Source organism: Electrona antarctica, assembly GCF_951216825.1.
Source record: "Electrona antarctica genome assembly, chromosome: 3".
In the NCBI taxonomy this organism is placed as follows: domain Eukaryota; kingdom Metazoa; phylum Chordata; class Actinopteri; order Myctophiformes; family Myctophidae; genus Electrona; species Electrona antarctica.
Genome location: NC_136808.1, coordinates 19,532,216 through 19,559,428, shown reverse-complemented (window position 1 = coordinate 19,559,428; position 27,213 = coordinate 19,532,216). Strand labels below are relative to the sequence as shown.

Sequence of the window (27,213 nt, the reverse complement as noted above, 5' to 3'; positions counted from 1 at the left end):
GAATAAACTAAACAAAAAAAAAACTAAACTAAACAAAATTATTCTGAGGTACCCACAGATTTGTGTCACGGCACCCACTTTGAGAACCACTTATCTAATACAATAAATTAAACAGGGACCAAAATCACCTGTCCGTTTGTGCTGGCAAGTCAATCATAAGGAAATAGGCGGCCATTCTACAAAAAACAAGAAACGTTTTATTGATTTATTAACAACTGTACATTTCTATTCAGTGCTGACAGTATTTGCTACATACATGAGACTAGCGAGTTTCACCCACATATTCTGACTGTGGGAAAACACTGAATAGCACAGTGGAGAATGCAACCATTCACTGTAGCCTTGTACTCAACATACAGTAGGTAGAACTGTTCCACCGTGTGCTTATTTTTGATACGTACCACTCCTTCTAGCCCCGTTTGGAACCTCTCCCTCCGCTGTATAGCTCCGAGATGAGGTCCCATTGCGTAGTGTGCCGAAAGACGAAAATTGGCCAATTTTCATTCTTGGCTTTTTCGTATTCAAAAAGTTAGTCACCTCCCCCTGCTCTCAGATGTTTTATATTTTAGCAGCCAAGAAAATTGTTACAGGTTTAAATCATTTAAATATTTTTTGTCAGCCTGTGGCATGTCTTACGTGGACAGTGTTAATGTTTTCACAATATTTTGATTTAGTCTTAGTCTTATGAATAACACACCATTTAGTCTTAGTCCTATTTAGTCTTCTGAAAAACCTTAGTCAAATTAGTCTTTAGTCTTAATGCAATGTTAATTTTGCCAGAAAAGATTGTCTTAGTCTTTTGAATAACACACCATTTAGTCTTAGTCCCATTTAGTCTTCTAAAAAACCTTAGTCGACTTAGTCTTTAGTCAATAGTCAACTGCATGCGGAGAGAGATTGACTGGCCACAGGCTGACTAAAACAGCTGTAGAGCGGAGGGGGAGGCCCCCCCCCCCACACCCCAGCATCAATTACAGGCACTGAATGACAAACTGTGGAACCAGCATTCATTTGTAGTCCAATTGGTAGCCTTCGTTCTGCCAGTGCTTTTTTTCTTTTACGGGTAAGAAACAGAAGGCAGTAGCAGGTTGATGGTGCCAGTCCCAGGCTTGCCTCGGTACCCAGGCTTGCCTCGGTACCCAGGCTTTTATTTTCATTCGGCTCAAAAAGAAAAGCCTGGGGAAACCCATTGGAAAATCTGGCTTAGGAAGTGGGAGTCAAACTGTATTTAGCTAACCATTAACAGTGCAGAGGGGCATCGCTCCAAATGTGGTGATGTCAGTGTTCTCCACTGTTTTCTACCGGGAAGGGGGCGAGAGGTGGGACGAGAGGTGTGTGTGTGTGTGTTGGGGGGTTCAGATCGGTGAACCAATAGGATCTGCCGGCACCCAGAAATCACACTGGCTGGGACAGGCTAGTCCCAGATGGGCCTTAAATTCAAGTCTCTAACCATGATTCAATGGCACAGCGCAACACAATACAATTATGTCAGGGTTTAACAAGAGCACTTTTTTTATCAGTTTCTGCCTGCTTGCTGCTGCAATGCTACCAGCTGAGGTCCATTGGGTTCAGGTAAACAGCAAATTATACCCCCCATCCATCTCCCAAAAATCTAGAAATGGTCCAAGAAACGGGGGAGAATGAGAGCACAGACAAAGTACACTTTAGTACACATAAAACGACTTTAAATATTAATTTAATTTACATCCATTTCATTCCCCCAGAACAAGTCCCCACTGTGGTGTTCGTTGCGCTGCTGACCCATATCCATCCTTGGGCTGGACCCGAGACAGAGCGGATCGGACCACATTTTGGATAGCTCCACTTAGGCATTGTCCCAAAAGGCAATAAAAATAAAAAGTAAATCCACAAAGTGTTCGAACTGGAAATGTTTTGTGCTCCTCTTGTCATTTTAGATTTTTGAAAAGGTCAAAGGTCAGCCCAGAGAATGTGCTTTGATAAAAAATAAAAATAAAAATCAAGAAGAAATTAAATTGTTTTAAAAGAAGTTCACATCTGCTTTCTCTACATTATCTCCCATGAAGGACAGCGCGGCAAAAGTAAACCATCACAAGTACACCCAGGACATGAAAATATATATATTTATAATATATATAGAGATGTATATAAAATGTCTTATTTACTCCAATATGTACACTTTACAACACGTCGTCTAGGCAGAGAGGTTCTCTGGAATGAAGCGCTGCTTCATTGGTTAAAACATTTTCTCATGTAAAAAAAAGAAAAAAAATCTAAACCAACAGACATTTTTTTATCCAAAAATAGACCTCCAAAAGGAGGACACAAAAAAAAGACATCAGCGTCTCCAATCCATGGTCCAAGAAGTAGGAGGAGCCAAGTCAGGCCCACCCACCACTAATACCCAATGGGCAGGCAGTCTGTCTGTCTCGGGATCCCACTGTGCAGTAGTCCAGTCCGTAGCAGGTCTGAGGGAGTGGTCGGCAGGATGATTGGGGAGGGGTCATCACTGATTGGACCAGTGGAAGGGGAGTAGTCATCACTGATTGGACCAGTGGAAGGGGAGGAGTCATCACTGATAGGACCAGTGGAAGTGCTGAAGCTCTGGGCGGGCTAACCAAGGCAGGCTCCTCCTTCCTCTAGTAGATGACCTCGTAGACAGTGGCTTTCTTGTCGCCGGAGCCTGTCACGATGTACTTGTCGTCTGCCGAAATGTCACAGCTCAGAACCGACGACGACTCCTTGGACTGAAAAAAACGGAAAAGAAACAGCCATTAGGTTAGGCAGGTTTTATTAGAGTTGCTTTATTTACAGTCACTCACTCCCAACATATTTAGATCCTAAAATTGATGGGTGATTATTGTTGAAACCTTGGATTTGGTTCAATCAAGAATTACACTTTGACAGTATGGTATTATTTTACCTGGAATATGCTAGCACCATAGAGCCGTGGTTCCCAAAATGTGGTGCGTGCACCCCTTGTGGTGCGCAAGCGCCTTCTAGGGGGTGCGCGACATGAAAAGGCTAATGGTGGTGCTATAGTTTTATTTTAAATATATTAACATATAATGCCCATATAGGGCAAGTATATACAGAATATGGCCTATGCTGCAAATATATGCCATATTCAGGTTCATATTATGTGCATATATGTGGATAGATAGGAAATATACCTCGATGCCAATATGTCTCTTTATAGCTTATTCAATTTATATTTCCATGTGGGGGGGTGCGTCAGCTAGGTCGGGCACTAACAGGGGGTGCATGGCCAAAAGGTTTTGGAACCGCTGCCATAGAGTATTATTTTACCTGGAATATGCTAGCACCATAGGGTATTTTTTACCTGGAATATGCTAGCACCATAGGGTATTTTTTACCTGGAATATGCTAGCACCATAGGGTATTTTTTACCTGGAATATACTAGCACCATAGGGTATTTTTTACCTGGAATATGCTAGCACCATAGGGTATTTTTTACCTGGAATATGCTAGCACCATAGGGTATTTTTTACCTGGAATATGCTAGCACCATAGGGTATTTATTACCTGGAATATGCTAGCACCATAGGGTATTTTTTACCTGGAATATGCTAGCGCCATAGGGTATATTTTACCTGGAATATACTAGCACCATAGGGTATTTTTTACCTGGAATATGCTAGCACCATAGGGCGTCCTCCAGGCGTTGAGCAGATTGTCCTTCCCTGTGCTCACAAACCATTTACCTAGAAAGAAACACGGGAACAAAGGTCATGAGTTGTGTCCTCATTCTAGGTCAGGCCTTTGCTCTAATAAGGATTCATTCTTGCAGCCAAAGCAAGCCCATATATATATATATAACATTATCCACCAATGGCCTCGAAGAACCCGAGGACGACGAATGCCATTACATGTAACAGCTATTCAATTATTAAAAAGTACATTTTGATGCCAATACCTTTGTACTTTTACAAAGTACAAGTACATTTTGAATTCCACACTTTATTAGTAGTACTAATTAGCATTTATATATAGTATTTCTATATTACAGTATTGATACGTTTACTTAAGTAAAGCATGTGAGTAGTACTTCCACCACTGTGCCTATCTTTAAGTAGGCGAACTTGAGCGAGAGCACACAGCTCTCGTGCTATCTTACCACAGTAGGCGAACTTGAGCGAGAGCACACAGCTCTCGTGCAGGTGCAGCTGGTATTTGTCAGGCTTGGTGTGGTGGAGAACCTCCACGTTGCTGCTCTCCATGCCCACCGCCAACCACTCTCCTGTGGGACAGTAGCCCAGGGAGAAGATCTGCAGCAGGGGGAGACAGACAGGAGGGACCATATGAACAGGACATGTCACCATTATTGTGCCAAAATAATAATTGTGATTAACGATATTATCGCGACAATCAAAAATAAAATGGCAAATGGCGCATCTACAGTATATAGGGCCTTTACCCCAAAGCTCTTTACATTTACCCATACACCCATTCATACACCGATGGCAGAGGAAACGATGCAAGGCAAGCAATTAAGGGTTCAGAGTCTTGCTTAAGGACACTTCGACACTAACTCTGGGGGAGCCTGGGATGGAACCTCCCGGTTACCAAGTGTCCACTCTACCCCTGACCCACTGCCAAAATATGCTTAAAACTTGTCTTTTTTTTAATGCCGTATCATTAAAATTATGTTTATCTAATTAAAAAAAAACAAAAAATAAAATAATAATAATAATATAATAATAGTTATTATTATAAAATCTCTTCTCCAAGGGGCACCTAGGCCCAAAATGTTTGAGAACCCATGGTATACAATGTATGTGTGTGTACCTGAGAGGTGAAGTCATGTTGCTGCAGCTGCCGTCCCTCCCTCAGGTCCCAGGAGCGCACAGTGTTGTCCAGCCCCCCCGTCCACAGTTTGGTCCCGTCGTGGGAGATGTCGATGCAGCTGGCTCCGTCTGTGTGACCCTGGAACTGCCTGAAACATGCCACAACCACCACACAACTCACTGCCTGAAACATATAACAACCACCAGACAACTCACTGTAGAGCTGGGATCGGGCCGACTTTATACAGCCCGACCCGGGCCCGACAGCTTTGTGTCCGACCCAAAACGAGCCAGACCTTAATTATTAATATATGCGTCTGACCTGGGCCCGACACCGACCCTCCCCCCCCCCCCCCCTTCATTTTTCTTTGAGGAAGGCACTGACGGCAAGCATGTTATAATGTACAGCTTGCCTTGCCTGACTGTTACATTTAGACATCATACCACACTGTCTTGTAAATTATCATGAAATGGGACCATTTTATATCTATAGCCTACTACTATGCTGATAGTATAACACGTCTCACCGCACACACACACACACACACACACACACACACACACACACACACACACACACACACACACACACACACACACACACACACACACACACACACACACACACACACACACACACACACACACACACACACACAAAAATAGAGTATGTGGTTCTGACCTGACAAGGGTCTGGTTGTGGAGGTCCCACACGGCGATGTTCCCGTCGGAGCAGCAGGAGAAGCAGACCTTGGCGTCGGGGCTGATGGCCAGAGCGTAGCAGGCTGGGGCGGACGACGTGAGCTCCGCCTTGATGCGAGGCGTCTGAGACGCCAGGTCCCAGATGGTCAGCGTGCTGGCCTCACCGCCCACGATCAGCGTGCGACCGTCGGGAAGCAACTTACACGAACGGATGTAGTTGTCCCTGTTCTGGTGTGGGAGCAGAAAGATAATCTTTAAGTTGGTTGGTACGTATATAATGTAAACACATTAAGACCTGAGGCAGATTCTAAAAAATGTCTTCTAAAGCCAGTTTTCTGAAAAACCTATGTTTCTATATCAGTGGTGCTCAAACTTTTTCATGTCAAGGACCCCCAAAATGTTTATATATTTGACCGCCGACCCCCCCATCTCAAAATATTTTGTTCCAGGGACCCCGCACGCACGCACGCACGCACGCACGCACGCACGCACACACACGCACACACTTTAAGCATGCAGCAACCCCTCTCTCTCCTTGGTGTTAGATGTGGTTGTCAGCTCTAACAAGGGGGGGGGGGGGGGGAGTTGGCCAGGCTCCAGAAGAGCAGGATGAAGAGTGAAAGATCAATAGATCCACAGAGAGGCTCTCGGTTGAATTAAAAGAGGAAAAGAAAGAAAAAGAGTGAAAAAACTGCACCCTGACGTCTTTATAATAGACCACCGTCACTGGAGTCTTTATAAGTTTATAAGACCCCATCACTGGGATGGTCTTCACTAGACCCCCTCACTGGGATGGTCTTCATAAGACCCCATCACTGGGATGGTCTTCATAAGACGCCATCACTAGGAGACCAGATTCTCAAACAGTGGGTCAGACACATTTTTATGGGATCCTCTTTTTTGGTGTCCCATTCCCAAAAAAGCTAAACATTGTATTAAATTTCATGAAGAAATCGTCTTTCTTTGTTACATCGTCATAGAATAGGATTACCCACAGAATAGAACAAGATAATTATTCTGTGGGTATTGAAAAAAATAAAAATAAACTAACAAAAACAAAACAAAAAACGCTCAAAATCGCTGGCAGTGGCCGACGACTGTTCTAGAGAGCTGTCAGTAATTGAGTTAATTAAATACAAAACACTGGAGTATAGAGCCACTGTGTGTGCCCTATGACTCATAGATGACCAGTTAGTTAACTTACCAGGCAGTCGAGCTGGGACACGGGGCTCTTGCTGCCCGGCTGGCTGATGTCCCAGATCTTCACGCAGCCCTTGCCCCCGGTGTAGACGTGGCGCGTGGGGTTACTGATGGTGACGGCGCACACCACCTCGCCATGGCTCAGCGTGTTGATCTGGCGCGCATGCCGTGGGATGCCCGGGCCGATCAGCGCATCCGGAGGGAAGGGCACGGGCTGCATCTGCCCGTCAGCGCTCACGTGAAAAGAATACGCCCTGCGGAGAGGAAGAGAAGGTCAGTGAAGCCAACGTCAAGTGATGAGTAAACCGGCGTTTAGTTTTAGTCATAGTCTTTTGAATAAGATTCGGTTCAGATTTAGTCATATTTTAGTCATCTGAAATGTTTTAGTGTTAGTCTAGTTTTAGTTAACTAAATATTATATAATATATGATTTTAGTAGACTAAATCTACGGTTGATTCTGTCGACAAAATAAATATTTTGGCGGGCCTTGATGGCGTCGCAATGGCTGATTTTACACTTGGTTGAGCGCAACCCAAAATAAAATGACTTGTCTTTTAGTTCTACTGGATCTCTTCTCCACAAGTCCCTCCCTCACATTTTAGTTTTTATTTGTTCGCCAATATATTTTGTCTTAGTTTTAGTCATCATAGCTTAGTTTGTACTTTGTTTTGATTTAGTTTTTGACTGTGAAAAAGGGTAGTTGACAATCATTTTCCGTCATAGTTTTAGTTTTAGTCGTGAAATAAACACTGGAGTAAATCCAAAATGATAGCAATCTGCAAGGATGGCCAACTGTTTGGCCAAATAAGAACACCGCCTGCTACTGATACGTTTTCTATGCAAAAGAGAGTTCTTAGCTACGCATGTTTCATGATAACTACTTTTTATGTATGTGATTTATTGCCATGCTTTTTGTTTTTGATTATTGTAAATCGCTCTGGATTAAGAGCGTCTACCAAATGCCTAAATTGTAAAAGCACAATCAGGTAAGCCGTCACTTTTATCAATTATTGTTAAGACAGACACTCACGGTTTTCCACCAGAGATGGAGCTGAGGCTGGCTGGAAGACCAGGAGCTCTCATGTGAGGGTGTGGATCAAATCCTGCCTGTAGGAGCAAAGCAAACCACAAGCCGTTGGAAAAAGTACTCACGTTTTTTACTTAAAGGGAAACTTCACCATTTTTGCAAAAGAAAATATGTATTTAGAAGATTTAGAACACTTTCCTGGGGGTCTTTATGTGTGTAATATGTGGTTTTAGATATTTTAGATTTTAGCAGTGAGCCCAGTGTCTCTGATGTCATGGACACTGGGCGACGCCATGTTGCTCCATGGAAGGAAAGAAACATGTACAGTTGAGACCAAGGAAGCTGAACGCAAAAGTGTTGGCTGCATATAGCATATGTTTCTTTCCTTCCATGGAGCACCATGGTGTCGCCCGTACGGTCTACGGTGGCCTTCGCGTCTCGTCCTCTTTAGGAGCAGTGCACCAAAGCATTATGGGAATTGTAGTCCAGGAAGGAAGTGAGCCCAGTGTCGATGACATCAGATACACTGGGCTCACTGCTAAAATCTAAAATATCTAATACCACATATTACACACAAAGACCCCCAGGAAAGTGTTCTAAATCTTCTAAACATCATTAACATATATTTTTTTTGCAAAAAGGGTGAAGTGTCCCTTTAAGCAGAACTATCAGTAGCCACAATGTAGAAATACAAGTAAAAGTCTGGTATTCAGAATTTACTTGGGTGAAAGTACAACAGTATTGGCATCAAAATATACTTAAAAGTACCAAAGTAAAAGTAGTCATTATGCAGAATGTCAAGTTTGCAAAATGTATAACAATCTTTTGAAAATAGCAGATCTACAAGCTCACATGTCAAACTTTCTATTTTCAAATAGCCGGAAGCCGGAAGTAACTAAACTTTTCAAATCTTTGCATTGCATGATATTTTCAATTGGAAGTACTCTGCTCAGGTGTCCACAGAATGTTTTAACTGTTTTTATTCTTATTTTTCTTTTAAAATATTTCTGCTTGTAGCACTTTGAGATTTGCTTCAAATGTAAAGTGCGTTATAAATAAAATGTATTATCATAATTATTATTATTATTAAAGAATACCTCAAAATTGTATTTAAGTACAGTACTCAAGCAAATGTAATTAGTTACTTTTCACCACTGCTAAGTCATATAAGGCTAAGACAACATTTGAAATGCAGATGTATGTGCATTATGCCCTGAGGTAACCCTCATATGGTTGTTTGCAAGAAGATTACTTGAAAAGGCTCAGATTCCATGGCATTACATAGATGGAAGGTTTGCACAAGGCTAACATTCTACTTGCAAATGCTAATGAAAGCCTGGGAGTTCTACAAATAAGGATATAATTTTGGGAGTAGTGCCTTGTTCTCTAAGCCTTAAGCGTCTCGCTAACTAACATCAAAGTGAATAAGCCAATGTTGATTAGTACTTCTTTCATTATGTACATACAGTAAGCTGGAGCGTGGGAAGAAAAGACACTGAAACAAGCAATTGTTCACATTGGCAATAGATGTTAAATTGACTGAGTCATTTAGCAAAAAGGTCTTACATTAAAATTTAAAAAGACAAAATATATGATTGAGCTGGGGTTTGAATATGTAATGTGTTTATTAAAGATTATTCTGATGAGCTTTGTTAATCCAGCTAAGTAAAACCTTATTTGACTAAAATCAAGTTTTATTTTTAATTTTTTTGTAGTTTAAAATGCTATACTATAGCCTCTGTTATGTAGTTAATACTATAGCCTCTGTGATGGAAACTGACACTGCAATATCAAGAACCAGGAGGTCAAAATGTCAACTATGGACTGTAATCAATTAAATCAACTGTAGATTTAGTAGACTAAAAATCAAACAAAATCAAAATGTTGCCGTCAACACTGTGACCAAACACAGTTGAGGGGGAATCTCACCATGGGAGAGCGTCCATACGCGGCTGCTGCTGCGGCACTCATCTGAGGCGAGATGTGCAGGCCAGCGTAGACCCCGGGGCTGCTCAGTGAGCCGTTCATCTCATGGTGGCCCATCATAGCGAAGGGAGTGGCGTAGGAGCCCGCGATGGACAGCGGGGTGCGGAGGGCCGGGGCAGCTGATGAGGGAGGACAAAAGTCATTCAACAGCAGGAAAGTTATTCAACAAAAAAAAGACATACAGCATTGGTTCTCAACCTTTTCAGGACATGACCCCCCCCCCAAAATTATCATATTTGAACTGGGGAGTCGGGACCACCCAAAATAATCAAATTTGAACTGGGGACCACCCAATCCTGACAAACACTTGGAATTGTAGGAGTTGAAGGCATTACATTTCAGAAATATTGTGAAAATAGCAGATCTACAATATCAACGCATTGCGTTCTGAGGCTGTTGTTGCTGATGTTTGCCTCTTTCTTACTTATATACTTTGACAACATTGTTTCATCAGTTTTTATAATAGAGTTTGTTGATGACCTTTGATGCTAGCCTCGCATAGGGATAGTAATATCACTGCGTGGATATTAGTCTCGTCCTTCGCAGCATGAGATTTCTTTCTGCAATGTCCCGCCCCATATTTGCATACTGGGCCCTGGTTGGTTAGAGCCTGGTTCCAGACGAATCTGGTTGGCTCGTCACCACTTCGGCCGTGAAGTCCTCCCACAATTGAGAGGGGCTAGACTTAATCTGCCTGGGGCAGTATGCATTGCAAAGGCAGATGCTGGCTGGCTACGCAAGGCTATTTTGATGCAGTAATGGTCTTTTTTCTTCTCTTTCTTTATTCTTTATAAATGGTATTAAAAAGGTGTTAAAAGTCCTTAAAGTTTCACTTAACAGTCACCTGGGGACCCCCCAAAAATCATTGAGTCCCGACCCACAGGTTGAGAGTCGACGAAGTTAACACCGACATGAATATACACACATACATTTATTGATGTGTACGCCAGGGGGTTAAGGTTATATAGACGTACCAAGGGCCTCCATGCCAGAGGGTTAAGGTTATATAGACGTACCCAGGGCCTCCATAACAGAGGGTCTGGGTTAGGGTTATATAGACGTACCCAGGGCCTCCATACCAGAGGGTCTGCTTTAGGGTTATATAGACGTACCCAGGGCCTCCATACCAGAGGGTCTGGGTTAGGGTTGTATAGACGTACCCAGGGCCTCCATACCAGAGGGTCTGGGTTAGGGTTATATAGACGTACCCAGGGCCTCCATACCAGAGGGTCTGGGTTAGGGTTATATAGACGTACCCAGGGCCTCCATTCCAGGGGGTTTGCCCATGGCTAAGGGCCGTAGTCCTGGAGTGGTGCTGGTGCCTGGCGTTGGGGCTTCATTCCTCGGGGTTGGTGTGTTGGACTTTAGGCCAGGTGTGGACGACTTGTCGTTCTAAAAATAAACAAAAAGAGATACTCTTTCACTTTTGGTGTAACAATCAATAGTCGACAAAAAAGACAAAAAGTCCACAGTAAATAACAGTAAGCAAAATAAAATATCAGAGAGGAAATCTTTTGAAAATGCTTTTTTTCCCTTTTTTATATATTTTAACCACACAAATCTTGTATGGGGGTCCCTGGCATAAAATATTTTCAGATGGGGAACCGGTCCACAGCCAAATACATATGAACACATTGCCTGCCATGTATTAATTAATTATTTCACCCCTTGCTGATGTCTTTCCATTCGGAGCGTACTTGCTTGAGGTAAACATTACCTCTGTTCCAGAGAAAATGGCCAAAACATTGTGATCTCTGATTTTGGATGGAGTTTTGGCCATTGTCACCCATTTTTCTTTAACACATTTGATGCTTTAGATGGGTATACTCGGACCCAATATATTTTGGGCCTGGCCCGAAAACTTTGGGTCAGGTAGGGTCGAGTTCGGACAGAATTTGAGAACTCCAACACTCACGTGGGCGTGGTCCTTTGCTTTGGAGGAAGGCGTGCTGCCTGAGGACGCCACAGAGGCGGGACTGTTTGGAGCCGCATCTTTCTTCAGGAGCCGTGATTTGTCCAGGCCGTTCTCCGGAGGAGAGTGGGAGGGGCTTACCCGAGGAGTGGCCGGATCCTACAGAGAGAGAGAGAGAGAGAGAGAGAGAGAGAGAGAGAGAGAGAGAGAGAGAGAGAGAGAGAGAGAGAGAGAGAGAGAGAGGCACTGAGCAAACAGACTGGTGGAAAGCCACTGGCATGTACACGGAAAGGTCAAACAAACTGGGGACACGTGCAAACACTGGTAAATACACATACATGCAATGTAAAACAGAGTTAAATTAACACTCAGTATTTTACAGGGTACACAAAACACACGTTATGTGTGTGTGATCATTACACCCTTATCTGTTCAGCATCTTTGTGGGAGAAAAACTGTTGTGAAACGCGCTATTTTCTTTTTACCAGGGGCGTGTGAAAGATCCTAAGTATCCATAGACATTTGACAACAGAGCTTGTGTAAATGTTTCAGCAGCGGTCAGGCTGTGGAATGTGACTTACCTCGTTAGATACGTCCACTACCAGGTCATCGCTCTTGTCGCCATCGCTGTCCTGTAATTAAGACATAAGAGGTTTTCCGGCCGGCGCCAAATGTAAAGCATTTAGACCTGAGAGGCCGATTTTGAAAAGCTAACTCTAAAGCAGTTTTATGAAACTACAACCTGAGGTCTTTATGAGAAACCTCACAGAATTGAATCCAAAAATACGGAAAGGTACAGAAAAAAGACTACAAAACTACAAGGAGACGTGCACGCAGCCTAATTCTATACTACGTCTGTGTCTAGACTACTAGTACGCCCCTCCCTACTAGTAGTAAGAAGTATTAGGTGCCCGCGGGGCGGAGCATTCTTCTCACATTGTAATACAAGCTCGACACCAATTCGACAAGCCTACTTGCTAGCATAATGGACTAATCATTAGACTACGGATCCCGCTACCCGGGTTGGCATCTCTCTGCCGCAACTATTTTCCCAATAACCTACTACTTTTTTGCTGATGAAGTAGTTTTAGACAACGACAGAGGGGCGCCGTCTCCAGCGAACTTGAGCCACGAGACACCACCGAGCGCACTAAAGCGGGTGAGTTGCCATGTCGAACGTTGCCGTGTTGAACGGAGTAATCTCGTGTCAGTGTCACCAGACTATCCACCTCGGAGGAAAGTCTGGTAAGACAGGCAGTGTCGGTAGGCCAATCAGAAGCAGGTGGGCGTGTAGACACAGACATAGTATTAAATCACATGTGCACGCATTCCCTAAAAGACTACAAACTACAAGGAGATGTGCACACATTCCCTAAAAGACTACAAAACTACAGGAAGACATGCACACATTCCCAAAAAGACTACAAAACTACAAGGAGACGTGCACGCATTCCCGGCTTCAGAGATAAACATGGCCGCAGCAGCCGGTCAAAAATGGGTTTGGAACGGTGTTGCAAGATTAATCGTCACCACTTTGTCAAAATTATTCACACTCATTTTACAATGACGGTGACATTGTCACACAGTGTTTGTTTTAGTTTAGTGTTAGTGATTCTGAGGCATACCAAAGAAAGAAAGCAGCAAACACACTCACGTATCTGCTCATGCTGTCCTTGTCTTCCACTTTGCGTTTCTTGGAATCGAGGCCGTAATCAGAGGAGCCGCGGTGCTTCTCGCTAGCAGCCCGCAGGCTGTCAGATGGCGACACCGAGTTATTCTGTCAACAAAGAGGTGAAAACAGTTTTAGTTTGTCCACTATAACTTTGACGAAAGGTATTCGCCGACTACCGTTTTTCACTGACTAAAACTACATCAAAATGTAATTTATGATGTCTAAAAAAGACTAAATATATTGGGGGCTTGACCCAGGTAGGATGTGTACATTAAGTCAGACTTCGGTGCTCTATTGCCTAATTTACAGTAAGTGCCAATAAACAAGACACAAAATGTATTCCTCTTAAAGCTATTATTGGACACAATCCTCAGTATTGTTTCACTGTGATTAAATAATTTCAGGCAGCAAGCTCTCCATTTATTGTTATTAACAAAACTCCACCACAACTTAATGTTGGTTAACTATCTGCACGAGTTCTATACGGAAATAAACTCCACTGCTCTGTGGATTAGAGGAAGCACAAGAGTAAGCAATTCAGTGCAAATGCTCTTCAGTTTAGTGGACATAAAGCAGCTTTAACCCCCTACTAAATGACAGCCTGTCAGAAGAGCAGAGAAAAGCCGGAGAGAGAGCTAGTCTGTCAAATGGTGAGCTTTAAGTCATATTTGTTACTTAAGTAAAATTCCAAAATGTGGACATACTCTGTTACAAGTGAAAGTCTGGTGTTCAAAATATTACTTGAGTAAAAGTATAGTAAAAGTATTGGTATCAAAGTACACTCAAAAGTACCAAAAGTAGACAGTACAGAGCTTGTAGATCGTCTCTTTTAAAATGGCCTAAATGTACCGGTATATGCTGAAGTGATTAATGTACGTTTCGTAATAATAATCAAAATATACAAAGCAACTAATCTTTAGTTACTAGTTCAAATAATTGTAGTGGAGTAAAAAGTACAATATTTTCCTCTGAGATGTAGTGGAGTAGAAGTAAAAGTTAAACTGGAAATTGGAAATACTCTGGTAAAGTAAAAAATCACCTCAAAATTGTACTAACCCATTTTGGGCGGGAACCCCTTTTGGTGTTAGCATTATGTTATGCTTTAGCTATTGAAAAATAGCAGATCTACAAGCTCATAGCGCGCCACTCTGTGGCTATGCAAAACTAATGCTTGGAATGGATTCAGAACGACGAAAACCCCCTAGTTTGACACATCACATGCTGCTTAAAGCATAATGAAATTTAGAACATTTGCCTTATAATGGTTGTATGGTACCCCAACTTTCAGCAGCTGTCAAAAATTCCCTTAGGGTGGTTGAATATAATATTCATATATTCAATATGTTACTAGACACCTTTACAAACACGTTGGTGAAGATTCCCAGATTTTATTAATATCCCCTGACTACATGGAGTTTAAATCACCCAAACTGAATTGGACCCTCAGAATCAGCTTTATTGTCACATCAAAGTTTTACAGGTAAAAAAGTGGGTGAAATTGTTTTTTGTGCATAGTCCCATACAGAGAGGATTGTGATTGGACAGCTGAGCCCTCCTGTCACCGGGAGGAAACAGAAGGGCAGCTGAACAAACGCGCCCGATGTGGGAGAGATTCACAATTCCCTTGGATCTCGTCCCTGCGTGCTGCTGTGTAAACACACGTGCACACACACACAAGGCCATTAGAAGATCATAATATTAGCTCACCGAGCATTGGGGTGATGCACGGGGCAAGTGGGGTTTGGAATGTGTGTAGAAAAACATGCTGTACACAACATCATGTTATCTTGTCCCAGAGCCTTAAAGGAGAATTCCGTACAAGGCATTCTCTTACCTTAATCTGATGTTATATCCCAGATTGAAAGGTACATGTGCACATCTTTTATAACTCCATCCCGAGTCCACCACAGCTCAGAGCGTGAGCGGGCGGGTTTTGCGGTAAATGGCTTATTCTTATTGCTCAAATAAATATATTATTTATAGATATATGTCGTTAAAATCTTTCCAAAATCTCTCCCAACTACGGTGGCTAAAAGAGACTTTGGGCGAAATCATGGGTCAAATCTCGTTTTGCAAGACTTTAGGAAGTACAAACACTGTGCACAGTATCGTCATTATGAAAGATAAATATCAAAAAAGAAGAAAAAAAAGAAATCGAGCAAAAAGGCCTCTCCTTTTGCACCATACTCCTTGCCATTCGAACATGCGCGCTGCGGTTCACTCACTTCCCCGTTTACCGCTCAGAAAGAAAGGCTCGTATCTCCTAATCTAGGGAGCTCTCCGTGGTTTTCACCAGATGGATATACTAAGCTCTTCATTTCTGACTTCAACATGCCTCTCGTTTTAAAATATGAACGCGAGGGAACGGAAGGGGGGGGGGGATGCTTTCAGAGTATATAAGCTGCCATATATGCGCGGCACCCCGAGCTGCTATTTTGAAAGAAATACCGGCGCTGATTGTGTTAAAGAAGCAGCAGCAACAATCAAAAAATGCATGGGAGACAACCCAGCTTGTTTTCCTATATGCCTAGTCTCTCGTAGACATGCACTGCGCTGCGTCCCACGGTCCCACACACAACTAAACACAACCCAAGTCAGCAGCAGTCTCACTCATTATGCAACTGCCAGCGCTTAACCTACTGAACTATGACCACTCTGTGTACAGTAGAAAGGGAGTGAGAGAAGAGTCAATGGAAATCTAAGACAAGACACAGAGAAATGGGCAGAAATACAGGCACCATAGCGTCCCAAAAGTACCCAAAATAAGCCATAAAATAGTGCCAACACACAAGATGGATATAAGAAGTAGAGTAAAGATAAGAACGCAAACGGCTAAAGCAACAAACAAAAAAAAAGCTAAAATAAATAAATAAATCAAATAAAGAGGAAAGGGAGTTGGCACCCAGTGAGAGCCTAGCAGTGTGGCACTGGGTTTACCCTGACTAGCAGGCATGCCCGGACAGGCTGGCATCCTCTCAGAGGCTGCAAAGAAGGTTTTTATAGTCTGGGCATTGGTAGGGAGGCATTGCCAAGTGTGCATGCAGGCGGGGGAGGGGGGGGGAAGAGAGAGAGAGAGAGAGAGAGAGAGAACGCTCTGGAGAGCAGTGAGCCAAGCTGTCAGCCATGCCTAACAAATCTCAACCTCTATCAGAAACAGAGACAGATACAGAGTGAAAGTGGCAGGCGGGCAGAGCGCATTAATGCCAGTATGTTGGCCAGCCCAGTTGCAGAATTAATAACTGAATTAAGTCATTCTCTACCAATCACGGGCTTTGACATTCGCTTTTTTCCAAAGCCCACACCGCCAAACACGTGTGTTGCGCTTGTAGATCGTCTATTTTCAAATAGCCAATGCATATATGCATTAAGTGCTCATGTGGCCTGTAATAGTAGCTAATTTTGGTCTTGTTTCTCTCACAGCATCTGGCAACACTGCCCACATCCCCCTTTTCAAAAGGCACTGTGAGGCTGCCTGTCTGCCTTGGCCGCCCGGCACACAATGAACCACATTACTCCTCCTGACTCTTTCAGCCATCCATGGCCTCTTTTAGAATCATTCCCTCATCTCTCCAGTACAGCTCCTCCTGACTCTTTCAGCCATCCATGGCCACTTTTCTCTCATTCCCTCATCTCTCCAGTACAGCTCAAAAGATGGAAAAGAAGAATGTTATCGTTGTAGCAAAAAAGAAAAAAAGAAAAACAATGGACAAATAGCATCAGTTAGCCTCGGATAAAGGGACAGCAGAGAAGAGGGGGGTTGACTGACGGGATACATATCTCCTAAGCCCTGACAGTATGTCTGTCCCACGCACGCACGCACGCACGCACGCACGCACGCACACACCGACTGTCTTGTCAGCCCAAGCATCTTAAGCCTGTGACCTTTTAAGGCATGCTTAGACTCAATAACGTCCCCTATCAGATGACCCGGCGCGACAGGACAGGAAAGGCGATGCTTGTGTGTTGGTGTACTGGGGTTAGAGGCACAGGTAGGGATTGGTTCCCTTCAGACATGAGTGGGCCCATTCAGGCCAGGCAGTCAATGGGAACTCAATCTGGCTGAGCAGATCCGACAGATCTGAGTGAGCGCCGTCGCGCCCTGGCTAACAGGAGATTTAAACTAGCCCGATAAACAGGAACTTTAACACAAGGAGAGGGTAGTGGGCAAGAGGGAGACGGAAAGTCAAGAGAGAGAAAACTAATAATAGGAAGCAATGTGGTAGGACATACACGGGACAGATGATGAAGAGTAAAGATGGTACACGCAGGGAGATCATCAATGAGGACGTTAGAATTGGATATAGGTAAAAGTAATCCTCCTAGGTGGCGAGGGGAGAGCGGGAGAGGCTCAGTCAAAGTCGATTTTAATTGTCCTGAAATTAAAAGCGGCTAGCCGAGTACTAATCCCTGCCCACAGTGCTCGGGAGTCATTTTCCACCTGGATTAGATGGCACTGGCTTATTTGGGCAGACTTCATTATTCAATTTCAGTCAGCTTAAAGCCCACCCCCGCCTCCCCCTGTGAGTACAAAAGGTGTGTGTTCTCACACAGACGGCAAGGATTTCGGTCTGGCGGTTAGACGTACAAGATCTATGCAAAGTACACCTAATCACCAAACAGAGCAGGAGATCAGAGCGAGTCAATGTCAAGAGAGACGGAGCAGATAAGAAGAAGAGTGGACCGAAGAACCAGGCATGTAATGATTCACTTTACCTCACGATACGATTTGAATCACGATATTAGGTTCTCTATACGATTTTACATTCTTCTTTTAACATAACATTATTTCCAGGCATTTTTCCCTTTTACATCACCCTCTGAGCTACTCAACTCATATCAATATATACAATTGAGAAGCACACTTTGTGCGCACACAGCTTTGTCCACGGTTCAGGTGGCCAAGTCATAGACCTGCTTTGTGGCCGTGATACGTGCGTGTTTGACCACTTTGTGCGGTTAGTCAAGTCACAGACCGTGACGTATGCAGAGTATGCGGAAGTGCCGTTTACTTTACGCCCGTTCTTTGTGGCCGTGATACGTCACTGACTTCACCACTGCGGTGGGTCTGCGACTACTGGCCAATCACAGCGGGGCCAGCTGCAAGCGATTGCAGTGAGTGGTCAAAGACACTGTCTGCCTTTGTTCAAAATGTATGCTGTGTGTGTCTCTCTCTCACTCGGACACACAATATGCACGGACAAACAACACGGACGCAGAATAGAATGCTTTTCCTATAAACGAGCATCAGCTGGTCACAGACACACACGATGCAGTGCTCTAAATTGAAAGAGACTGCAGTCTGTCTAATTTATCTACAAAAACCCTTGAATATGATGAAATATGATTAAGGAATACTGTGATAATGGTAAGCTCACATTTCATATCACACACCAATTCACTAGCCAACCAAAAAAGACAAAATAATACAAACAAATTTTATTTATTAAATCAATTTAAATTGTTACCTGATTGAATCAATTTGAATCGATTTACGATAAAATCATTACATGCCTATGAAGAACTGAAGAAGAGTGTGAACGTACCGTGCTTGATTCGCGCTCTTTCACCAGAGGAATGGGAGAGTGGAAGGGCGATGGGCCGGGGGAGGGGGAAGAAAAAACACTAATTAGTATATATGGATGTCATCAATGTGTCAGCATTGTCATCAGACAAAACACTAAAGGAGCCTTCACACTACGACGAAAAATGTTCGGCGACTACCTATTTTCACAGATGAAAATCAAACAAAAACTAAACTAAGCTATGATGACTAAAAGTAAGACTAAATTGTTAGGGAGGGACTAGCGAGACGAGTTGTGTGCTCTGGGTGTTCTGAAAATAGCAGATCTAAAACTAAATAAAGAAATTGCTGTGTGAAAATCAAAACTGATTCACACCGGATACGGTGCATTTGGTTTCATTTTACGCTCTTAAGAGTTAAAATTTTATTAAACACCTGCATTACTTAATTTACAAGAACATAAACAGCATGGAATTGTGGACAAAATCCTATTCAGCGATAACAAAATATTGTACATTTTGAGTCTGAGAGGCTAAATGTCGTCAAATGGTGGTCTGTGGCTCAAATAATCAAATACCTCGACGTGATAAAAGGTTGGAAACCACTGCACTATGTTGAAACAAACAAACCAACAGGTGGCGCTCATCACCTCGGTGCTCCAGGTCGTGGTGGTTCTTCTCGTCCTTGACCGGTAAGTGGGCTTGGCTGCCCAGGGCACCCAGCGCCAGCAGGCCAGAGCCGGCACCCGTCACCCCGGCCGGGAGGCCGGGGGGCTGCAGTCCTGAGGGGTGAGGGGGCAGCTGGATAGGGGGTCCGTGGCCGTGGGCGGAGAGGTGCTGGGCCTGGAGCTGCTGCTGCTGCCGTTGTTTAGAGAGAGAGAGAGAGACACAGGACAAGTGAGTTGGCTGGGAAGAGAATGTATAGCCATCTGGTTCTTCAAGTAACATTCACTGCCATTGACGCACATACAGTATACGTCATTTCAATCCAACGTGCAGACCGCCATTGATCGTCATGTGGTGTTTTCAGTGGTTTATGATAGAGGGCGCTCTTCCGCAACCTGTGAGTGATCCCAGGACTTCCAAAAGAAGAGTACACCCGGAAATAGCGTGTGGAAAAAGACAACGTCCAGGGGAAGTTCAAATGCTGGAAATCCCACTTCTGGCTAGACACTCTCTGCCTTAGGACTTGACCACGCTTTTCTCTTTCGCAGATGTAAGGCTGGGAACGAGGTTAGGTAAACAGTCACTAAACAACCACTTCCACTCTGACCCTTTATGCTGACAATAGGTATTTCAATCATACAGAATATATAGGCCAAAGACCGCTGACCATTGACTGCTGACCCAGGAACAAATCCCTACACATGAAAGCTGTAAACCTTTCACAGCTAGCATGTCTGCTGCTCCGGACACTAGCATGTCTGCTGCTCCGGACACTAGCATGTCTGCTGCTCCGGACAGCTAGCATGTCTGCTGCTCCGGACAGCTAGCATGTCTGCTGCTCCGGACAGCTAGCATGTCTGCTGCTCCGGACAGCATGTCTGCTGCTCCGGACAGCTAGCATGTCTGCTGCTCCGGACAGCATGTCTGCTGCTCCGGACACTAGCATGTCTGCTGCTCCGGACAGGGCGGTTAATTCAGACACAGAGCAGACTAGATCAGTGGTTATCAAATGTTTCAGCCCCCCACCCCCAAATAATCATATTTGAACTGGGGACCCCCCCATTTGATTAGATTTTAATAGATGTCAAGCAAGAAAAGAATGATATTTGAACTGGGGACCCCCCCATTTGATTAGATTTTAATAGATGTCAAGCAAGAAAAGAATGATATTTGAACTGGGGACCCCCCCATTTGATTAGATTTTAATAGATGTCAAGCAAGAAAAGAATGATATTTGAACTGGGGACCCCCCCATTTGATTAGATTTTAATAGATGTCAAGCAAGAAAAGAATGATATTTGAACTGGGGACCCCCCCATTTGATTAGATTTTATTAGATGTCAAGCAAGAAAATAATGATATTTGAACTGGGGACCCCCTACTTTGTTAATTACTTTTGATGGTAATGGTATTTGTTTTCGTATTCTTTTTTGAGGGGCGCTAACCCCTCCTATATTCAGCTATAGTGTAGAATCTACACTATAGATTTTCGTCTTACACAAACATTAAATTCATTCATTCATTGACAAATGAATGTAGAATTGACATCATATGTGGACGAGTAAATCAGCAATTTTTGTCCTACACAAAGATTAAATTCCCATTGAAAATGAATGGATGATTTACGATGATAAGAGCGCCCCTCTCTTCACACAGGTGTGATTGTTTTAGGTCCTGACCAGCATGTTGAGAACCACTGGGCTAGAGGACACACACACCTCAGAGGGAGAGAGAGGAGAGAGCGCTTGTGTCTGGGAATGACTAGATGGAAAGGAGTTAAATATCCACTCAAGCAAGAGAGGGAAGAGAGTGCTTTAAAACCAGGTTAAACAACACTCACCACATCCATCAACTGTGTCTTCAAAACAAAAAAACGGAAGGAAAACAAAAAAACAAAGGAAAATAAATCTTCTGCTGTTGTGGTTAACTAGTCCTAACAAAGCACAACAGCAGTAGCATTTCTCACCATGCAATCATTAAAGGAATAAAAAAAAGACGCTAAAAAGACAATAGGGGGCTCCGACTCCTATGAGGGGGGGGGGGGGGGGGGGGCATTATGCAGCAGGCTCATTAAACTGACACTGGATGTGGAAGCCTAGAAGCAACTTAGACGCACGATTGTTAATCAATCTTGTATCGGTATGCCAGGTAGAGACATCATTTGTTGTGAAAAAGGGGAACGAACGCGTGAAGTGGATGAGACAGAAAAACAAAGAGATCAGGACCAAAACAAAAAAGGGAAGGCAAAAATCAGAGGTAACAAGCGAAGGAAAAGCTAGCGAGGGAGCGAGCATCGGGTAGGAGGCAGCAGGCACGTCCCTGTTGAGCACGCCTAATGAGGAAGAGCATGCAGGGATCATTATCAAGCAGCATCATTAACGCGCCACAGCTGAGAAGACGGCAGAGGAGAGATAAGGGTAACTGAGGGAAGGAGCTGAGAAAATAAATAAGAAAAAATATAACACTTCCGATTCAATAAAGAGCTGGCTGGCTTTGTTTCGCACAATCTCTTTTCATCTGTGTGTAAATGAATGCCGCCCTAGCAAAAAGGCAACTTCCAACAGGAAACAGGCAATTATAAAGCCAGCTATTAGGCAAAGCTGCCTCCCACACAGAAAGATAGTGTGTCAGGTGTGGAACAAGCATTCCCACCACTGGCACATACCGATTGACAGGCACACCAGCCAACAAGTCTGGCAGGCAGAGGCAGCAAACTGCCAGACTGACTAACATCCACTACCAAGCCAATGCTTTGAAATAGCTTCCTGCGTAAGACTGATGCCTTGAAACAGCTATGAACCAAATTGTGAGCCAAAAAGTGCAAACTTAAATTTCTGATGCCCTGGCGGTGTTAGAGGAATTCAAATAAATCTCAATTCTCAGGTCTAGGTGTTCTCTCATCATAGACCCAAGGCGAAGTTGGCCATTGCCAGCTACAGCTACTCCAGACACACCCAAACCATGCATTGGCTCCAGCAGCTCCCTGTGAACAAAATACTTGGCATGCAACAACAGCACTAGGGTAGGATCTTCTAAAAACACTTTTTCCCAAACAATGGGTTGGGACCAAGCCCCCAGTAAGGCTATCCAACGTTGAATATGCCACTACCTACTGGAGAAATGTGGAATTGCAGCACTTTAATGGAAGTGGACGGACGTTCATGACGTCACGTGCGTAAGCCCGGACCTCAAAATTGAGGTCCGGGGCTAGGCTAGGCTAAACTTCCGCTCATTCGAGCCATTGAGTTATAATTATACTTCCGGAAGTCTTCCGGGTGCTTCAAAACGCCACTGAGCAACTTCCACTGAAATGAATAGTGTGGGGGGGGGGGGGGGGGGGGGTCTCTTTCCTTCTTTATACTCTATGGATCGGGACCCATTAGTGGTTCACAGACCAATTTTTATGGGTCACGACTTGTGACCCATATAACTTCTACATTTAAAATATATATTCCAAAATGTATGACGTTTAAAACAAATCGAAGAAACTCCATGAAGTAGTGAAAACTCCAAGTAGTGAAAACAGCTGCTTGTAGATCTATTATTTTCACTAGTTTGGAGTCGGGGCTAAGGGCTAATCTAATCTCTTTTGGGTCTCGAACCGAAAGGTTTGGGAACCACTGTTCTAAAACCCTTCAATGCCAACGTGTTTCTCTCTCCTTCAGATGCCTGGACGTGAAGAGAGCATACAGCTTCTGCTGACGATCTGCTGTCATAAAAGCCAAGGCTTAGCAACATAATACAAACTGTACACCAGTACAGGGTTTCCCAAAGTGGGTGCAGTGACTAGCCAGAATAGAGGGTATGAACGTGACATCATCGTACCCGGGAACGCCTACTGAGTGGCAAAAAACTACATTCTGGCCTTGACAGCCCATACATCCAAACAGAAAAGTCCAATCTGATTGTATTAAAGGTGTAGTGAAATGAAAAATAAGTTTTTCACACTTTTAGACCATATCCGTGGTCATCATATGGGCATACCTAACAATGGATGCCAAAAAAATGGGCTTTGTGTTTTTATATCAAGTCTATAAAAATATGTTTTAATTACTTCCTGAAAACAAAAACGTGCTGCGTGAAGACGTGTCGAGGCCCTCATCAATAAAAGCCAAAAAAAATGAAGCTCACCAGTTTGATTCTCATAGCTTCATTGTCCTCCTCCACAGCTGGTTTTGATTAAATAACTACTCCGTTTTTAATCTCATTGATGACGACATCCGGACAGTGTATTACTCGTTTTATACTTAATCATCACGCTAAAATATGTATATAGGTTGCGTATAGGTTAGAAATAATCCCCTGGCTTTGCCAGCGTTTCAAGCTGAAACGTCAAAATAAAATGCCCACCATTTCCGTCTCACTACACCTTTAAACAACATTAAACTCACCAACATTGCAGCTGTACGGAAAGCTTGAATTATCCTCTATCCACAAAGATTTTGTTTCATAAAACTCCACCATAGACATGCATGAAGATACCAAGGATTCATTAGTGATGTCACTGTTTTAGAAACAGCTTTGAGCATAATAACGCAGGTAAAGTCACTCTAAAATGTTCCAATTTCTGATACAGACATGTTTTTAAATCACTGTTGATATCCCTGTTGATACAACGCCATTTAGGTCAGTGAGATAACACTCTCAGCGTTATGGTGATCCTCAAAATTAAAAAGTTTGAGCACCACCGGTATTGTAATTGTATAGCAGACGTGAAGTCCACATACCAGTGTGATAAAAACCGTTGCGGAAACGGTTCCAATGTGATGGAACCAATTCCTGGTTCCTCAATGCAGGATCCGGTTCCTCAGGTTCCGGATCCCAACCGTCCCAACTGTCAGTGTCTGGAGGTGTTGTTTATCGACCATTTGGTCACCTTCAGCTGGTATAGGAGAGGATCAGAGGGTTTTATATGTCCTCACATAAGACCCAAGTACATGCAGGACCCCCCAGTGGGCTTTGGCTGGCAAACATCAGACTGGGGCTTTGGGATTCAGCCAGAGGTTAAGAGTTGAGTGTCTGCCGAGTTTTTGTGTGTATACGTGCGACCGCGCGTGCATATATGCATATGTGTGTAATCTATTTTGTCTCCTAACTGCCGCAGCAAGCTGCCAAAACCTGTTAGCATCTGAATATCAGCCCCACACACACACACACACACACACACACACACACACACACACACACACACACACACACACACACACACACACACACACACACACACACACACACACACACACACACACACACACACACACACACACACACACACACACACACACACACACACACACACACACACACACACACAGAGAGAGAGATTGATCACCTGCCACGTCTTTGTCCTAAGTAATTAAAGCCTGTTTTCGTCTATGTTTTTGTGGTGTGCAGTGTGCATGTGTGCCATGTCCTGGCAAAGCTCTTGAGCTGGAGGCCCTGGCCTGCCTTAATAGAGAAAAGGGAGGGGTCTCATTGAGTGAAATACGGAGGGAAGAGGAAGTAATTACCTTGAAAACAGGGGCTACGCTCCTGGCTCATTTACCTTAATTGAATTCCAATATCTGTCTCTCATTATACTTGACCTCCACTACCGGTGACGGGCTAACCGCTAGCTAACCTCTACCACAGAGGGCCAATCAAAGGGGTCAGCTAAGCAGACCATCTGGGTGCAAGCGAGCTATTAAAAACCAGCTAGCCCTTTTAGCTTTTAAATGAGAACAGATGGGCAGTGTGATCTGAGAGATTGGAAACCCAATCAGTAACACAAAGTCTTCTTGCTCATGGAACCAGGGCTGTACCAGTAATTCAAGGTCAATAAATTACATTTTAGGCTTTCAACAGGGGTGTGTCTCTCTCCCATATGAGATGATCTGATACACATCTAGATGCATGAACTACGATGCGATTCAGGAATGATAAGTTTGAATAGGGGCAATTTGATGCAATCTGATACGGTTCTTAACATTGATTAACACAATCTGTGCTGAAAACGAGATAATCTTGTGAATAGCTATTGTACCCCACTATGCCAAAACGAGATTACGAGATTTAATTAATTGGCATTAATCCATAATAAAAAAATGTACTCACATGGTACAACAGTCAAAATGAGAATCTGACGTGCACGCTTATTAGTCCGTTTTCTGCTCAAAATGAGAACAAAATCTGAGGTTTGGGAGCTTAAAAATCCATAATCCAACATTGCGCTGAAAATAGGCTCCTCCACAGGCTAGGCGGACCGCGTTTTTTTTTTTTTTTTTTAACTTGACAAAATAAGTGTTCTTTGTGCCTCAACACAATACCTCTCATTTTCTGTGAATTTTTGGAGGGGAATATTTGTGAAACATTTTATTTCCATACTCTGCACCCCAGGATTGGTTGGTTGGAAGGGGATCCGATTTGTATAAGCTTGACTTGGTGTGACTGTACTAAACAGGCACAGAGCCCTGCTCTCCGGTGGCCGCTGCGTGGCCCGTGCCGCGCTCATGGGACCGGACCTTACGGTCAAGCTACACCAGGCTATTCTCGCGCGTTTAACCTAAACGCGCGGCCCACGTGTGCGTTTTTTAAAATAGGACTGGACCTAAATTAAACCTACGCGCGGGGGTAAACGCGCGCGTTTTGTGCGCGAAAAGCCTGGTGTAGCTTGGCCGTTAGTCTTTTTCAAAAATGATTAGTGGACCTTCAGCATTTCTAGTTGAGGACCCCTGGGCTAGAGTGAAGCCACACTACAGTTGGTGGGGGGCTACACTCTGGTTGTCCATTGGCTCTTTCTTCTACTTTGGTATTTTGCATTGGCCTCATGATCCCGCCTAGTGTAACGGGAGGGAATGTGTTAATGTAGAAATCTAGCTATAAATGCACCACGTCTGTCTGTACGTGTGTACAGCTGTAATGCACGTAACTCGAGAACCGTTCGCCCCACCGACTTCAAATTCGACACACGCGTTCCACGCCCCCACGGGAATTGCAGTGCCCGGTGTCGAGTCAGTCGGACCCATGGTTGTCCAGAACCGCCACAAATGGCCTCTGCCCGGGCAGACACTCTGCTGTTTGGGCATGCCTGACACAGAACTCCATATATAGGAATAAAGGGACACAGAGACTGATACAGAAATCTCCATATATGGGCATAAAAGGGACACAGACAGATGGACCATGTACTCTGACACGGGTACTGCTTAGCCGGGTGGGGCATGGATCTCCAACTTCCATCGTTATCGACTCTGTGCTCTACAGCTGGGCATCGGTCTAGCACATTAAAAGTTGGGAACCCGGAAATACCTGTTGTCATAGCACCGTGTCCCTTTTGTGCCAAAATAGAGAGAGGTCTGTGGCTGAGGCAGAGGCAGAGAATTCTACAGGTGAGGGGACTTAGGCTCATTAGGTCAACTAGCAGAGCCTGACCAGAACCTTTTGTGGCGGTTCTGGACAACTGTGTATCGGACCGACTCAAGGCTGGGCACTACAGCCCCCGTGGTGGTGTGGAACGCTTGTGTCAAATTTGAAGTCGGTGGGGCGAACAGCTCTCAAGTTACGTGGATTACAGACGAACACGTACACACACAGACGTGGTATACTTATTGTAAGATAAAGCTTTTAATTTTCAATGAAATGCGAGGCTAGAGAGCCAACACAACTAATGTATGTTTCAAGTGCTCTCAAATAATTTGTTTATTTCAATTAATGTTACAATAATTTTGTTCTTATGTTATAACAAAGGTTACGTTATACAT

General features: G+C 43.8%; 1 protein-coding gene across 7 annotated transcripts in view; it reads right to left on the bottom strand.

Annotated features, from left to right (window-relative positions):
• Positions 1-1,145: 1,145 nt before the first annotated feature.
• LOC306920358 (transducin-like enhancer protein 3-B) overlaps positions 1,146-27,213 on the bottom strand; it is a 47,875-nt gene continuing 21,807 nt past the window's right edge. For 4 of the 7 annotated variants that reach the window (XM_079497087.1, XM_079497090.1, XM_079497091.1 and 1 more), the window contains exons 8-21: positions 19,459-19,666; positions 18,832-18,848; positions 13,271-13,393; positions 12,198-12,248; positions 11,620-11,775; positions 10,961-11,096; positions 9,648-9,823; positions 7,722-7,798; positions 6,695-6,944; positions 5,471-5,718; positions 4,790-4,937; positions 4,119-4,269; positions 3,629-3,705; positions 1,146-2,726 (exon numbers count right to left, since the gene is read on the bottom strand). In XM_079497087.1, coding sequence (XP_079353213.1) covers positions 2,619-2,726; positions 3,629-3,705; positions 4,119-4,269; positions 4,790-4,937; positions 5,471-5,718; positions 6,695-6,944; positions 7,722-7,798; positions 9,648-9,823; positions 10,961-11,096; positions 11,620-11,775; positions 12,198-12,248; positions 13,271-13,393; positions 18,832-18,848; positions 19,459-19,666 — 1,926 coding nt within the window. In that variant the 3' untranslated portion in view covers positions 1,146-2,618. The remainder of the gene's footprint in view (positions 2,727-3,628; positions 3,706-4,118; positions 4,270-4,789; positions 4,938-5,470; positions 5,719-6,694; positions 6,945-7,721; positions 7,799-9,647; positions 9,824-10,960; positions 11,097-11,619; positions 11,776-12,197; positions 12,249-13,270; positions 13,394-18,831; positions 18,849-19,458; positions 19,667-27,213) is intronic. The other 3 variants (XM_079497089.1, XM_079497093.1, XM_079497092.1) reach the window with 2 other exon arrangements.